Here is a 13,525-nt window from a genome sequence, read left to right on the forward strand (position 1 = left end):
ATTAAATTATAATTATTAATAATGGTACACCGGCATTTATATGACGAATGAAAAATTCTACGTAGGCTACGATTTCATATAGAAACATTCATCAATAATATTAGCATCCCAATGCTATGTGGAGTAAAAAAATTTCTCCTTATTTTAAACTATTTTTAAATGCAATATAATAATATCATATTAATATGATAAATTATAATAAATAGAAGGTTTTAATAGATAAATTTTAATTATATATTATGTAATAAATTTTAATAATGGCTAAGCACATTAATATTGGCATCATTAATATTTGTTGCATATTAGAAGCACATTAGTATTAGCTCCTTGATATATATTGCATATTAAGTAATAAACTTTATTGATGGATAAGTATATTAACGTTAGCATTATTATTACCAGCATCCATGTAGTGAATGGAGATAGAATCCGTACATTTTAGATATATATTAGCATATAACCCACACGATGCATGAGATACGGTTTTTAAAAAAAAAATTTCTTAAAATGCAATATAAAAATATAATAAAGTATATTAAATAAAAGGCTCAATAGCCACCTTTCTATCATACATTAAATAATTAAGTTTGAAGATGGTGAGCAGAAACTCTTGTCATTAATACTAATACTATTAATATCGATATCTACATAGTGAATAGACAATTCTGCATAAGGTGAGTCTTCATGAAAAAACTCTCATCATTAATATTGACATCATTAATATCAGCCCTATGTGCATGTACAACTTTTTCTCTTTTTTTCAAATATCCTTGATGTGTCTTCGAACCGACCACAGCTCATGCGAAGGGCCGGCCAACCAAAGATCACCATGAAGTCTCTGAATTGATAACTTAAGCCCGTCATATGGCAAGCCTAGAAGAGAAGAGCGTGGCCAACTTCGAATTTCAAAAATCTCCTATCTTGAACAGTCCTTGAGATCAAACCAACCAAACGAGCAAGATGTGATTCGTGTGCGAAATGCATGTACCGGATTCTCAAAATATGCAGAAGGCCTGCCAATCTCGACCGAGCCACATGACTGAATTTTGGGGCGACAGGTGCTCGCCTTCGCTATACAAGCTACATTCTGAAGGACCTTCCAAGTAAGTGTTCGGGTGTCCTGACAGACCACTAAGAACATTCTATATTCTCAGAGTATCATCCTAACTTAGGCTTCGGAGAGCCTCCCGTCAGCCACACTCCAGCAAGAGGACTTCTTCAGCTTTGTTGTTTCATATTGGAGCTTACTCACGGACCACGACCCTGGCTACAACCATCCACCATGAGTCGTAGCCCTGCACGATCTGAGCAGCTCATTATCGAGTCCTCCAACATCTCTCCCACTCGGTGCTTGGGACAGGCCAGTGTTGGAGGACCATGGATGAGGTAGGGTGTCCCTGGTTCGCATGGTGGTGAAGATGGACCCAAGATGGCAGCTTCGACGGAGGAGGAGGGGTCAGTTATAGCAAGGGGTCTAGTGTTCAGGCCGTGGCTTGCGACGGCCAAGATCTAGCAACCTAGAAGTCCTAAAAGTGGAGCTCGACTGAGGAAGATAATCGAGTCAACCCTGGAGTCAACCTCTAGACTAGGCTCGTCCCAGTCTAAGCCGAGTTCTTCAGGTTTGCCACTGGACTCTGATGGCTAGCAGAAGCCGGCGAAGGTGGCTCGTTAGTGGTCTCCAGAGAAGGTGTATCTTATCTTGGACTCGACTCAGAATGGAGGGAGAACAAGGCAACTCGATTCCAAGCCGAAGTTAGGGGCCGAGTCACAGAGCTAAACGGATCAAGCCTAAAGTAAGAGTGTGGTGGATCGGGCCAGTGGGCCTGGATGCATGGATGTGGCAATGCTAGAGGCCAGTTCTGGCTTGGGCCAACTTAAACGAGCCAGGAGCCCACCCACAAAATAGAGGCATGTGAGATGAATGGTTGTGGACCCGAGGGGCTGCAATTGGAAAAAGGATTATGTTACCATCAAGTTTTACTAGCAGTTCGAGATATATGATTCGAAATTATCAAAATTCAATAGCTATTTGTAGATAGCATGGGAATTTGGATCTATTTATCATATTTACTTGCAATGCACAATGGCCGGATATTCATGCTACTTTGAATCTAATTCTTGGTCAAAGACCCGAAGATAGACCGAATATTGTTAACAGGGTTTGTAAAATGAAACTTGAGGAATTGATGTTGGATATTATGAGAAAACAACATTTTGGAAAAATAGTTAGAGGTATGAAGTTCTTTTTTTACAATCAATTTTTCTATATATATTTAAGAATATGATTGCAGTTGATATTCTAATATGATATTTTTAATATTATTTGCAGCTTTGTACACAATAGAATTTCAAAAACACGGTTTACCACATGTTCATATCTTTCTTTAGTTAGATCCAAAACATAAATTTCCAAAAGCAACAGATATAGATTCTGTAATTTTTGCAGAAATACCTGACAAAATTACTGATCCAATTGGATATAAAAATGTTGTTAAGTTTATGATGCATGGTCCATGTGGATTAGACAATCCTAAATCTCCATGTATGATCAAAGGACAATGTTCAAATCATTTCTTGAGAAAATTTCAAAATGAGACAATGGTTGATGAAAATGGATTGCTATTTACAGGAGAAGGAATCATGAATGATATGTTATGAAAAATAGGGTTAAACTTGATAACAAATTTGTTGTTCCACATAATTTTGATCTGATTATACATTATCAGATGCACATAAATGTTGAATGGTGTAATAAATCAAGGATGATTAAATATTTATTTTAGTATGTCAATAAAGGTGCAGGTAGGACAAGAGCTGTTATAACAGAAAATGTCTTGATTAATAGTGACATTAGTGAGCAGTGATATGAACAAGTTGATGAAGTTAAAAGCTATTTAGACTGTAGCTATTTGTCAGCATATGAAGCTATATGGAGATTATTTCAATTTGATATTTATTTTTGAGAACCAATTATTGAGTGATTGGTTGTGCATCTCTCATGTATGAACAGAATCACCTATCATGGAAGTCAAGTTCATCATTCGTTGTTGCAAGAAAAGATGTAGAAAAAACAACATTTACCGAATAGATGGAAACTAATGAAATTTTTAAACATGCTCGAAACCTAACCTATGCTAAGTTTCCTACAAAATAGGTGTGGAATTCTAAGGACAAGATTTGGACGAGAAGAAAACGAAAAAGATGAATTGGCAGAATTGTTTATGTTCATCCCAATTCCGGTGAATTATATTATTTGAGAATGCTTTTAAATGTAGTTCAAGGACTTAAAAATTATGATAAGATTAGGACTGTAAATAGTATTATCCATCCTACATTCTAATCTGCATGTAATGCACTTGGTTTATTTAGTGATGATAAAGAATGGCACAGAGCATTGGATGAAGCTTCCCATTAGGCAATAGCATCTAAATTGAGACAACTTCTTATAACCTTCGTTGTTTACTATGAAGTAGCAAATCCAAGTAAATTATTGAAAATGCAGTGGAAAATTCTCGCAAATGATATCATTGGTAGATAAAAAAAAAATATGTTAGAAGTGCCTCATCCACAAATCCCAGAATCACAATTGAAGAATTATGTTTTTCCTGAACTAAAAAAATTGTTTAACAAAAATTGTTGTTCTCTTTTGTATTATAATCTTCCAATAATAGAATTATAGCAGAAGAAGTAAATAATAGACTATTGAGAGAGGAGCTAGATTATGATGTATATGAACTACAGCAAGAACACTTGGTATTATTCAACGGGCTGAACGAAGAACAAAAAATTATTTATGATGCTGTTTTGTATGTTGTAGATGAAGAAAAAGGTGGATTATTTTTTGTATATGGTCATGGAGGAATAGAAAAAACCTATCTCTAGAAAACAATGGTTTCAAAAATTCAATATGAAGGAAAATTATTTTGACCGTTGCTTCTTTTGGTATGGCATTGCTTTGGTTATCTAGTGGACAAACAACACATTCAAGATCCAAGATACCAATTTAGGTTGATGAATGTTCATGTAAAATAAAAAGGGATACTCAGCTTGCAAAACTAATTAACTCTGAGAGTTTAGTATTTTGGGATAAAGCTCCTATAAATCACAGAAAATGTTTCGAAGCGCTTGGTAGATCTTTAAAAGATATTTTGGAAAAAGGAGATTCAAGTACTGAAAAAAAATCAATCGGTGGAAAAGCTGTGCTTCTTGGAGGAGATTTTAGACAAGTTCTTTCTATGTTGTTGGAGGAAGTAGAGCAGAAGCAGTTGATGCATCGATAAGTCGATCATACTTATGGAATTACTGCAAGTTTTTTATTTTAAAAAAAATGTAATTGTTGAATAATAACTTGGATGAAGAATCCAAGATATCAATAGCTAATTTTGGTAGATGGATTCTGGATGTTGATGTTGGTGATGGAAAAGCTCCTACTATTAAACTAGAAGAAGATGAAGAAGAACCAACTTGGATAAAGTTTCTGGACAATCTACTTATAAAAACTGACAAAGATTATATTTAATATATTGCTTCTGCAACATATCCAAATTTTGAAGAAAATTGTGACAATTCTATGTATTTATAGGAGAAAGCTATCATCACACCTAAAAATGAAATTGTTGATGAGATAAATATGTATCTACTTGCTTTGGTGTTGGTGAAGAAAAAGTATTTTAAAGTTTCGATACAATATGCAGAATGTCGATAGATGTTGATGCCAAAAATGTTCTTTATCCTATTGAATTTGTAAACTCTTTAAATTCAACGATATTCCACATCATGACTTGAGGTTAAAAAAAGGTGTTCCGATAATGTTGCTACAAAATATTAATCAGAGTGCGGGCCTTTGTAATGGTACTAGATTAATAACGACACAGCTAACTACAAAAGTAATTGAAGCAAGAATCATCAGTGGTAGTCATATTGGTACTAAAGTTTACATTCTGCGTATTATTATGCAAGTAATAGAAATAAAATGATCGTTTATTTTCAAGAGAAGACAATTTTCAGTGAGACTTTGCTATGCCATGATAATTAACAAAAGTCAGGGTAAAATATTGAAAATAGTTGGATTATACCTGCCTAGGCCAATGTTGCTGATGGTCAGCTTTATGTTGCACTTTTATGAATTACATCACATATGGGGCTTAAGATTTTGATAAAAAAATGAATGTGCAAATCTTCATAATTATACAAAAAATATTGTTTATCGAGAAATTTTTTCTGACTTACTTTCAGGTAATATTTTACTACATATTAATATATTATGAATTATCAAATGTTGTTATTTTTTTGTCTACTTTCGTAGTTCTATATATATATATATATATATATATATATATATATATATATATATATATATATATATATATATATATATATATATATATATAACACCAGCATAACAAGAGATATGGAATACAATTTGTTACCTCATTTATTGCTGAAAAAATGCAATTGGAAAATAAAAATCAGACTTGCAAGGGTTTGGGATTCAATAAATCCCAACATGGGCAACCAACTGCTGAGTGTTGATTATATCCTGATAGATGAATAGGTTATCACGACAAGTAATAGTTGCTTATCATTTTTTTATTTATATATGCATATATTGCCTTTATACTTTTGACAATTTTCTTTTATGTAGGGAACTATAATCCAAGCATCAATATGTAAGGAAGATGTTGTTCAATTCCGTGGCTTGCTAATCAAAGAATATATATATTTTTTCTTAAAAAATTCAATATTTTTTGAACAAAAAGAGTTTCAAAGCTGCTATGCATCGATATATTATATACATTAATAGATGGACAACCATCCAACAAATTGATAGTAATAGTAGCTCCATACCTCTGCAAAAATTCAACTTCATTGATTTTGATGTCCTCCAGCTTAGAAATTATAACGATCTTCATTTGGCACGTGTACATAAATCTTAGCCACCATTGCTTATTGGTATTAAAAAAAGAAGGATACAAATTTGCTATATTGATGCATTTAGTTTGCAGATGTCATCAGTCATATTGTGACTGTTGGATCTCTTGATCAAGTATTCGTCGGACAAAATTTGGTTTATTAAAAAAATTTAGAGATAGAAAATCTAGAGTAACATATATTTACTCAATTGCTTTTTGATTATCATTATACAAAAAATATTTTGTTCTCTTTTATTTTTTTCTATATTTGATTATTATGATGTTGTCGAATAACCATAAATCTTTAACAATCAAAAGGTGGTCATCACCTTTTGAGCCAAATTTGTTGAAGAGTTTAATCAAGACATTATTCGTGAAAAAGAGAGAGATGGTTCAGTTGTTATTATTTTGACTGGCTTGACCGTGAGAACGTATAAATGTATTTTTTTAGCTACAATATTTTTTGCTGCAAAAGTCAATATTGTAATTCTTAAAATACTTTTTCTATTTTGTATCTATAGAAAAAATATTCTTATCAACATCTTGGGCATCAAGATATTACATGGATATGCAAATGTTGGAAATACTGGAGTACTAAAACAGGTTATGACATAATATGAAATAAAATAATGTATTCAACAAAAAAGTTAGATTTATCCACTATGATCTAAATATGCCTATGAATTTGTATATAGGATTAAAGCATCAATGTCGATCCCTTATTAGATTTATGGAGCAAAAGCAAGAAATTATTATTAGCCCTCAATAAGGAAGTATTGCCAACACAAAAATAATTGAAGAATTGCTGAAATTGGATCCACATGATTATCAGGTGCGGTTTAAAATATGGTTATATCCGATAATTTGCTTGAGCAAGGATGTTCAATTATTTATTTATTTTAGGGGGTGAAATTTACGTGCAAGGCAACTTAAAAAATCGATTGACACCTCCTATGGTTAAGGGAAAATAATTATTAGAAGTCGGGCAAGAGGTTGAAGCCATTAAAAGTAGCATTACCTCCTACCGAAAATCCTCCGGCAAGCAAACTTTTTGCAGGCCATCTATCTCCACCTTGGCCAGCCGGTTCAGCTCAATTCTTGCCGACCTTAGGGCCATCCGAGCTACGGTTTGACCTCGGTCTGGATACAGCAGCAATATATATAAATCCTTTGGTTTTCTCTAGTGAAAAGACATTAATTTTCTCCGGTGAAAAACACACCAACTAATTACAATCCAGGATGATAATGGCTAAGACAGCATATGGACTCCTCTCATGAATTCAACAAACACACCACGCAAACACATCGTAAGAACCAAGTGATCCTTTGACTCACTCTTGTATGAGATTAGCCAGGCAACCAGAATTAATGTGATCAGCTCTATCTTTTTCTAGTCTCTTTAGCTCCTTGCCCCATTCCCCACTGGCTTAATGGTCTTTGTCGAGGCCCAGCCGTCGGAGATGATGGTGCATGTCCGGCGGGTGGTCATCTAATTTCTGCCTCTCGGGCTGCACCCACCGTCCATCGTGAGCCCTGATCATGCCCTTGTTCTCGTCCTGCCTCCAAAACGGTGGAACCATGAGGTGGTCCTTGAGGAAGTCGCACGCCTTGTTCACCAGCGCTGGATCCCTCTTGCTCGCCAGGTAGAATCTCACGCCACTGCCGTGGTACCTGTAAGTTACCCCAACAAGCTAGCACAATAAGTACTCACCAAAATGATGAGAACAACAAGAGTTTAATGACTTTGTTTAATTGTTTTATTATGATCACAATGTGTGTGTGTGTGTGTAAGTATATATATATATAGGGAGAAAGTGGGGGAAACAACTTAGCAAATAGATTTTTTTGTTTGACTGTCATGACCTTTTTGTATTTAATTGTATGTATTTCAAGTGATATCATATTTGTTATGGTGTGTGTACATCAGAGATTGATTAATTATAAGTATAAAATAATCATTGAAATCAAATAATAATAATAATAATATGAAATTTTCAGTCAACGGAAATTAAATATAAAATGATGCTCAATCTAGCACTGAGCTTAATCGCCTAATCTAAATAGATCTTAATTTCTTTTTGAAAAAATGTGTATAAAAAAAAAGAGTAAAGGCCTACTAAATTTAATGACTTAGTAGTCCAAGAATTTTGACTATAGCTTTTCAGTCACAGCTACATAATTTTCAGACATGTTCATCCCATATGGAGAAATTATATCCTACACTCCGAATACCATATAGCGGTACATTACATTTATTATAATTATTTGTTTTTATAGCAGTACATCAAAATAAATATTTGATAAAATAGAATTTTTAGAAACAAGCTGTCATAGTTGGCGTTGTGCGGCACCATGCATGTAGACTGATATATGTGGTATATGATATAATTTTTTTATTTTATTAAGTTATAAATGAAGTCAGCACTGAACGCTAAGTTTGGTGGATCTCATTCATCCAATTTATATCTCCGTGCACCATCATAAAAATCAGTAATTGTGACTGACTTCATGCAGGGCCCGTGCATCTAATAAGTTCTCCATATGAAGGGGCCCATCCCGGGCCTCTGAGGACATGATGATGGGACTCGTGACGTGTGACTTTTTGTCAGCTGTTTGAGAGGAGACAGCCATGCATAAGCCCCATCGTCACCTAATAGTCTCCTTCATCTTCACCCACACACGCATGCACACACAAAAAAAAAACAAAACAAAGACGAGAGAGAGAGAGAGAGAGAGAGAGAGAGGAGGAGCCGTGTTGTCTACGCAGCAGACAGAATATATCATAAAGACACAAGTTTAGGACACCCATCTGTGTCATCCTTATCCGCCAAAGTAACTAGGTAATCTCACTCTGCAAACTAAAACACTGAAACAATGCCAAACTCCACGTCAGCTTTGGAGTGACAGAATTGATTACCAAATGATATCCCTAGCATTATTGCCTCTAGATGTGGGACGTACCCATCTGAAAGGGATCGGCTACCCGACCAAAGTTTTCACCAGGCCTTACCATTATTTTTTGACTTTGGATTCCTTCTTTAACCAGACTTCAACACACCATCCCTTGTATTTCTCCTGTACACACTTATTTTTAGTTCTTTTACACGGTTGTATTCCTCCTGTACACAATTATAATGTTTCTGTACAATGCATGGTTATTTATAACTGTATGCATATTGGAGGATAAGTATGTACTCTCGCTAGAGAGTAGGGCTAGTTGAAGGAACTCTGAAACTTAAAGTGGTTATTAAAAGCCCAGCCTTTCATGGTCTCTAAAACCACTAAAGCAAGCTCATTTTGTAACTCTTGGGGCTTGTTTGGTTCACGAAAAGCAATTTTTTTTTTATGGAAATATGATTTCTAGAAATCAAATTTCTAAAAAAAAGGATGCTTGAAAAAGTACTTTTGGCATGTTTGATTTACCATGGAAAAGCGACAGATTTTCAGAGTGTTTATGTTTGATTGACCATCCACTTTTTTGAAAAAATTATATGTAATTCCTATTATACCCTTAATAAAAATTAGGTCTTTAATGCTTTGGATCAAATAAGAATAGCTGAAGGGCCTTTTTGGTGAAAAAACTGTTTCCTGGCTTACAGAAAAGTAACTTTTCCATGAAACGTAAAAATCATATTTTCATGAAAATACAACTTTTTTCGTCTCTTTCTTTTGAAAACTCTAATCAAACAAGAGGTATCTCTTTACTTTTCTGCTAATCATACTTTTTTTCTTTATTTTTCCGCGAACCAAATGAGAGAGAGAGAGAGAGAGGAGCAAAGAGGCGTACCCGTCGAGTAGGTGCAAGTGGGCCTCTAGGTTATGAGAGCAAGAAGGGTCACCGGTGTCTTTTAGAAACGGCGATCTCTTGTGGTCTAAAGCCAACTCCACCCCGACATGGCTGTAACTCCACGGCAACCCCTCGGCGAACTTCCTCACAAACGCCGGTACGTGCTCGTTGACCAGAATCCCCGGGACCTTCGGCACCGTGTCGTGCACGTTGACGACCCTCAATGCCTTGACTCCCAAGCTCTCGAACCTCTCCTTAAACCTCCCATTCCCCACCCTCGGCCCCGAGAACGAGAACACCGTTATCGCCACCTTCTCGCCGTCGACCCCGACGTCGAGACCCGTCTCCGCTATGTCGTAGGCGCTCAGCATCGCCAAAGCGCTCCCCAAGCTGTGCCCCGTCACCGTTATGCTCACCGTCTCGCCCGCTTTCGTGCATTGCTCCACCAGCCGTCTCACCTCCGTTAGCACTTGCTGACGGGCCGAGTACTTGCAGAACCGGCACGTTGGATCCTTGTCGGTGTAGAGGTCAAGGAAGCCGGATTCGACTTTGACTTCCGGGTCCGAGCAGGGGATCCCCTCAGACGCCGCTGGCCGGAGGAAGTCCATGAGATCGGCCACCCACTCGAGCCTCGTCACCGTGCCCCGCCACGCGATGACGATGTCTCTCCGGCCGAGCCGGGCGGTGGCGTCGTCGTCGGACACCGCGATGTAGCCGATCCAGTTGGCCTTCTGGCTCCAGGTCTTGGAACCCTGGGTCTTGGTGAAGAAATTTGATAGATTTATGTTGGAGGTGGCGAAGAGGTACCGGGTGATTTCGTAGCCGGAGCTGTCCATGCCGAGGCTGGCGAAGAACTTCCGACGGTTGTACTTGCAGCTGCCGCAGTAGCGGGAGAAGGGGTCGTAATCGAAGGCGTCGTAGCACGCCTGGGCGAACTCGCCGTAGCGGATCAGCTCGGAACGGAGGAGAGGGTCCATCGGGTCGAGCAAGCCGGCCCAGTCGTCGCTGCCGTGGATCTCCCGCCACCGGTCGGCGAGCCGATCATCGTCAAGACGGCGGAGGGGGCTCCGAAAGAGATCTTCCTCTTCCTCGGCTTCTTGCTCGACTTCCAGCTCGGTGATTATGGAGGACAAGGAGTCATCCTTGGCGGCTGATGGCAGATAACTCTTTGATGCGTTGGTGGTCCTTAGTGTTCTTAGTATTGGATGTGGCGAGGTGAGGGTGGTAAAGAGAGAGGGGAGAGCTTGTTTTGGGGGAGGAGGAGAAGGGTGAGAGAGGGGGTTCAAGGATGGGGGGAGTTTGGGGAGTGGTATGGCCATGCGGGGAGATGAGGGAAGGCCGGCAGGGAGGGGTTGGGAGTAGTGAATGATCACAATAAGGATGGGAGCTTGGAAAGTTGGAGAGATCTGGGCTGCTTTAGGGTGTGGGAGTCATGATGATGGATGGGATGATATCAAGAACTTAAAATGGGACAAGGCATGTGATATAGCCAATGGAAGCCAGGTTAGTTACTATACTCATGAGACCATTACATAATTCGATAAAATATAAAGTATTTATTTATATAATAATGAGTACAGATATAGGTCACCTTTCAGCCGATCAAAATTGACGCACGGAGTGGGGCAGTGAGGGTGGATTCGTCATTATGGGCCCGACCTTCAGTGCAGTGACAGCAGGAGAGGCTGTCAGATTTTCGATACCTCGGTTTCTAAAGCAGAGCTGCGGACAGCCTGAATGGGTATATGCTACGCGCGATGGATACTTCAGGCAAGCTTAGTCATTTTAGAAAGTGACTCGGCCACGGTTATCAGTTGGATCCGGTTAGCCCGAACAGTATCGGCGGAGTTCATCCCTTACTCCGCGATATTTGGATGATGGTGAGTAAGGGTGTTACAATTCAGGCTACGTACGTATATTACGAAGCTAATGGAGCGGCCGATTGGGTGACGGCATATATCGCGAGCCACTTTAGAGGCACTCTATGGACTGAAGAAAGAGGGATGCCCGAAGCTTTTCAGAATCTTTTGTTTTTTGATTCGTTTGGATGTGTTCGTACCTGTGTTGTATGACATGCCTATTTTAGCAAAAAAAAAATAAATAAATAAAAGAAGAAGAAAAAGAAAAAAAAAAAAGGAAAGGGAGAGGGACCCAGGCTTGTGGACTAAAATAAATCCTCGTCCCTAGAAATAAAAGCACGAGGAAGGTGAGCAAGGTAGACAATGATAGCTGCCAGAGAAAAAATGCTGGAGATGACCATTGACTCAATATATTAATCAAGGGTTGTGTAATTTATACTGTAGTTTCGTGGCCCGAGTCCTCTTTGACTCCCGAGGCAGCAAGCCACTTGGCCCTCGCATGTTATGCGTGCTTCCAAGCTTAGATCTCAAGGTTCATCAATCCTATTCCGCTAAGAGACAAAATAAAATAAATACTATAAGAGAGGTGGTATTTTATTTTTCATATCAAATTATTGAGTGAAAAGATAACCTGAAATTATATGAAAATACCTCCATTTACATTATATTAATATTATATCCATCATCTTATATAATTAATATATTAATTATGCATATTAATAAATATATTCATCATTAATATATTAATAAATATAATAATTTTAGTAAATATATTAATTATATATTATTAATGTTAACTGATATATTTATTAATTATTTATTATGCTTAATAAATCATTAATAAATATTTATTAATTACTAATAAATCTAACATGGAATTTTTTAATAATTAATGTATTTATTTATTAATAAATATATGTACGAAATTTATCCTTAGCATATTTATTAATATAACAAAATATACTAAATTTTACTTATAATAATAATTATATTTTATAATATATTTATAATTAATTTAGATATATTAAGTAGGCCATAAATGGGCATCAAATGAACTGGATAAAAAAATATTATTACTTGAATAGTTTATTCAAAGATGATGTTGAAAATTTTAGTAATATTCACATATAATATTATCTTCAACCATCCAAATATGGTAAAATCTTTTCAATACTATTCTTTAGAATAATTATTTCACCAACCTGATATAATAAAAATTATTTATTATTATTTTTAAAAAATAAATAGTTTTTAAAGATAATCAAATTAATCTATGCACCCCAACCCAAGGAGTTTTTAAATAGTTTTTAGGGTGTTAAGCCTTTTTTTTTTTTTGCCTTTTTTGGGTATACCTCCATGCTATTCTGCAATCAGCAGAATCAAAAGTAAGAAAATGATAAAGTGATGGAGGGGCGCCTCCCTTCGAGTAAAGGTGTTAAGCTTTTACTGGCAGGACCCTGGCCATCAACTGGATGACACGAGGTGGGCCACAATGGGTGGCTCAAAGAGGTAAAAGCTGTAAATGGACTTTGGAACTAGTACAACAATAGAGGGAGAGGGTCTCCACTTCATAGCCTAGTTTCGCCAACCGGGGGATGAACCAAAGATAGAGCATATGCTATTATGATTGTGCTCCTAGAGGAGAGAGATGGGGCATATGCTACCATAATTGTGCTCCTGGAGTAGAGCTGATCAAAACTCGGGTCGAGCCGGGCTCTACAGCATAAATTAGGCCCGATGGCTATGCCCAGACCCGGCCCGGCCCAACTATCGGGTTTAAATTTTTGTCCAGACCCGATCCGATTTTATAAATCTGGTTCTAGACCCATCTAGCCCGGCCCGATCCGATAGGCCCGATTTTTTCTTTGTTTGGAATCTGGAAATGGGCCAGAATGATCCGACCAGGCCCGACCTGATTTTTTTGGTCGGGCTGCAGGGCCTTTTTTTAATGCCCAAGCCTGAAAAAT

The 13,525-nt window shown here is 37.2% G+C and overlaps 1 protein-coding gene across 2 annotated transcripts; it reads right to left on the bottom strand.

Moving 5' to 3' along the window:
* Positions 1–7,070: 7,070 nt before the first annotated feature.
* LOC103702496 (phospholipase A1-Igamma1, chloroplastic-like) lies at positions 7,071–11,167 on the bottom strand. 2 transcript variants are annotated; one of them, XM_008784949.4, is made up of 2 exons: positions 9,700–11,167; positions 7,071–7,583 (listed from the first exon to the last, which is right to left on the bottom strand). In XM_008784949.4, exons 1-2 carry the CDS (start codon positions 11,016–11,018, stop codon positions 7,340–7,342), a joined length of 1,563 nt encoding a protein of 520 aa, XP_008783171.2. In that variant the 5' UTR covers positions 11,019–11,167; the 3' UTR covers positions 7,071–7,339. The 2 variants fall into 2 exon arrangements, with proteins under 2 accessions (XP_008783171.2, XP_038971804.1); XM_039115876.1 differs by lacking the exon at positions 7,071–7,583 and adding an exon at positions 8,691–8,987.
* Between the last annotated feature and the right edge of the window lie 2,358 nt (positions 11,168–13,525).

The sequence above is a fragment of the Phoenix dactylifera genome, unplaced genomic scaffold, assembly GCF_009389715.1.
Source record: "Phoenix dactylifera cultivar Barhee BC4 unplaced genomic scaffold, palm_55x_up_171113_PBpolish2nd_filt_p 000026F, whole genome shotgun sequence".
In the NCBI taxonomy this organism is placed as follows: domain Eukaryota; kingdom Viridiplantae; phylum Streptophyta; class Magnoliopsida; order Arecales; family Arecaceae; genus Phoenix; species Phoenix dactylifera.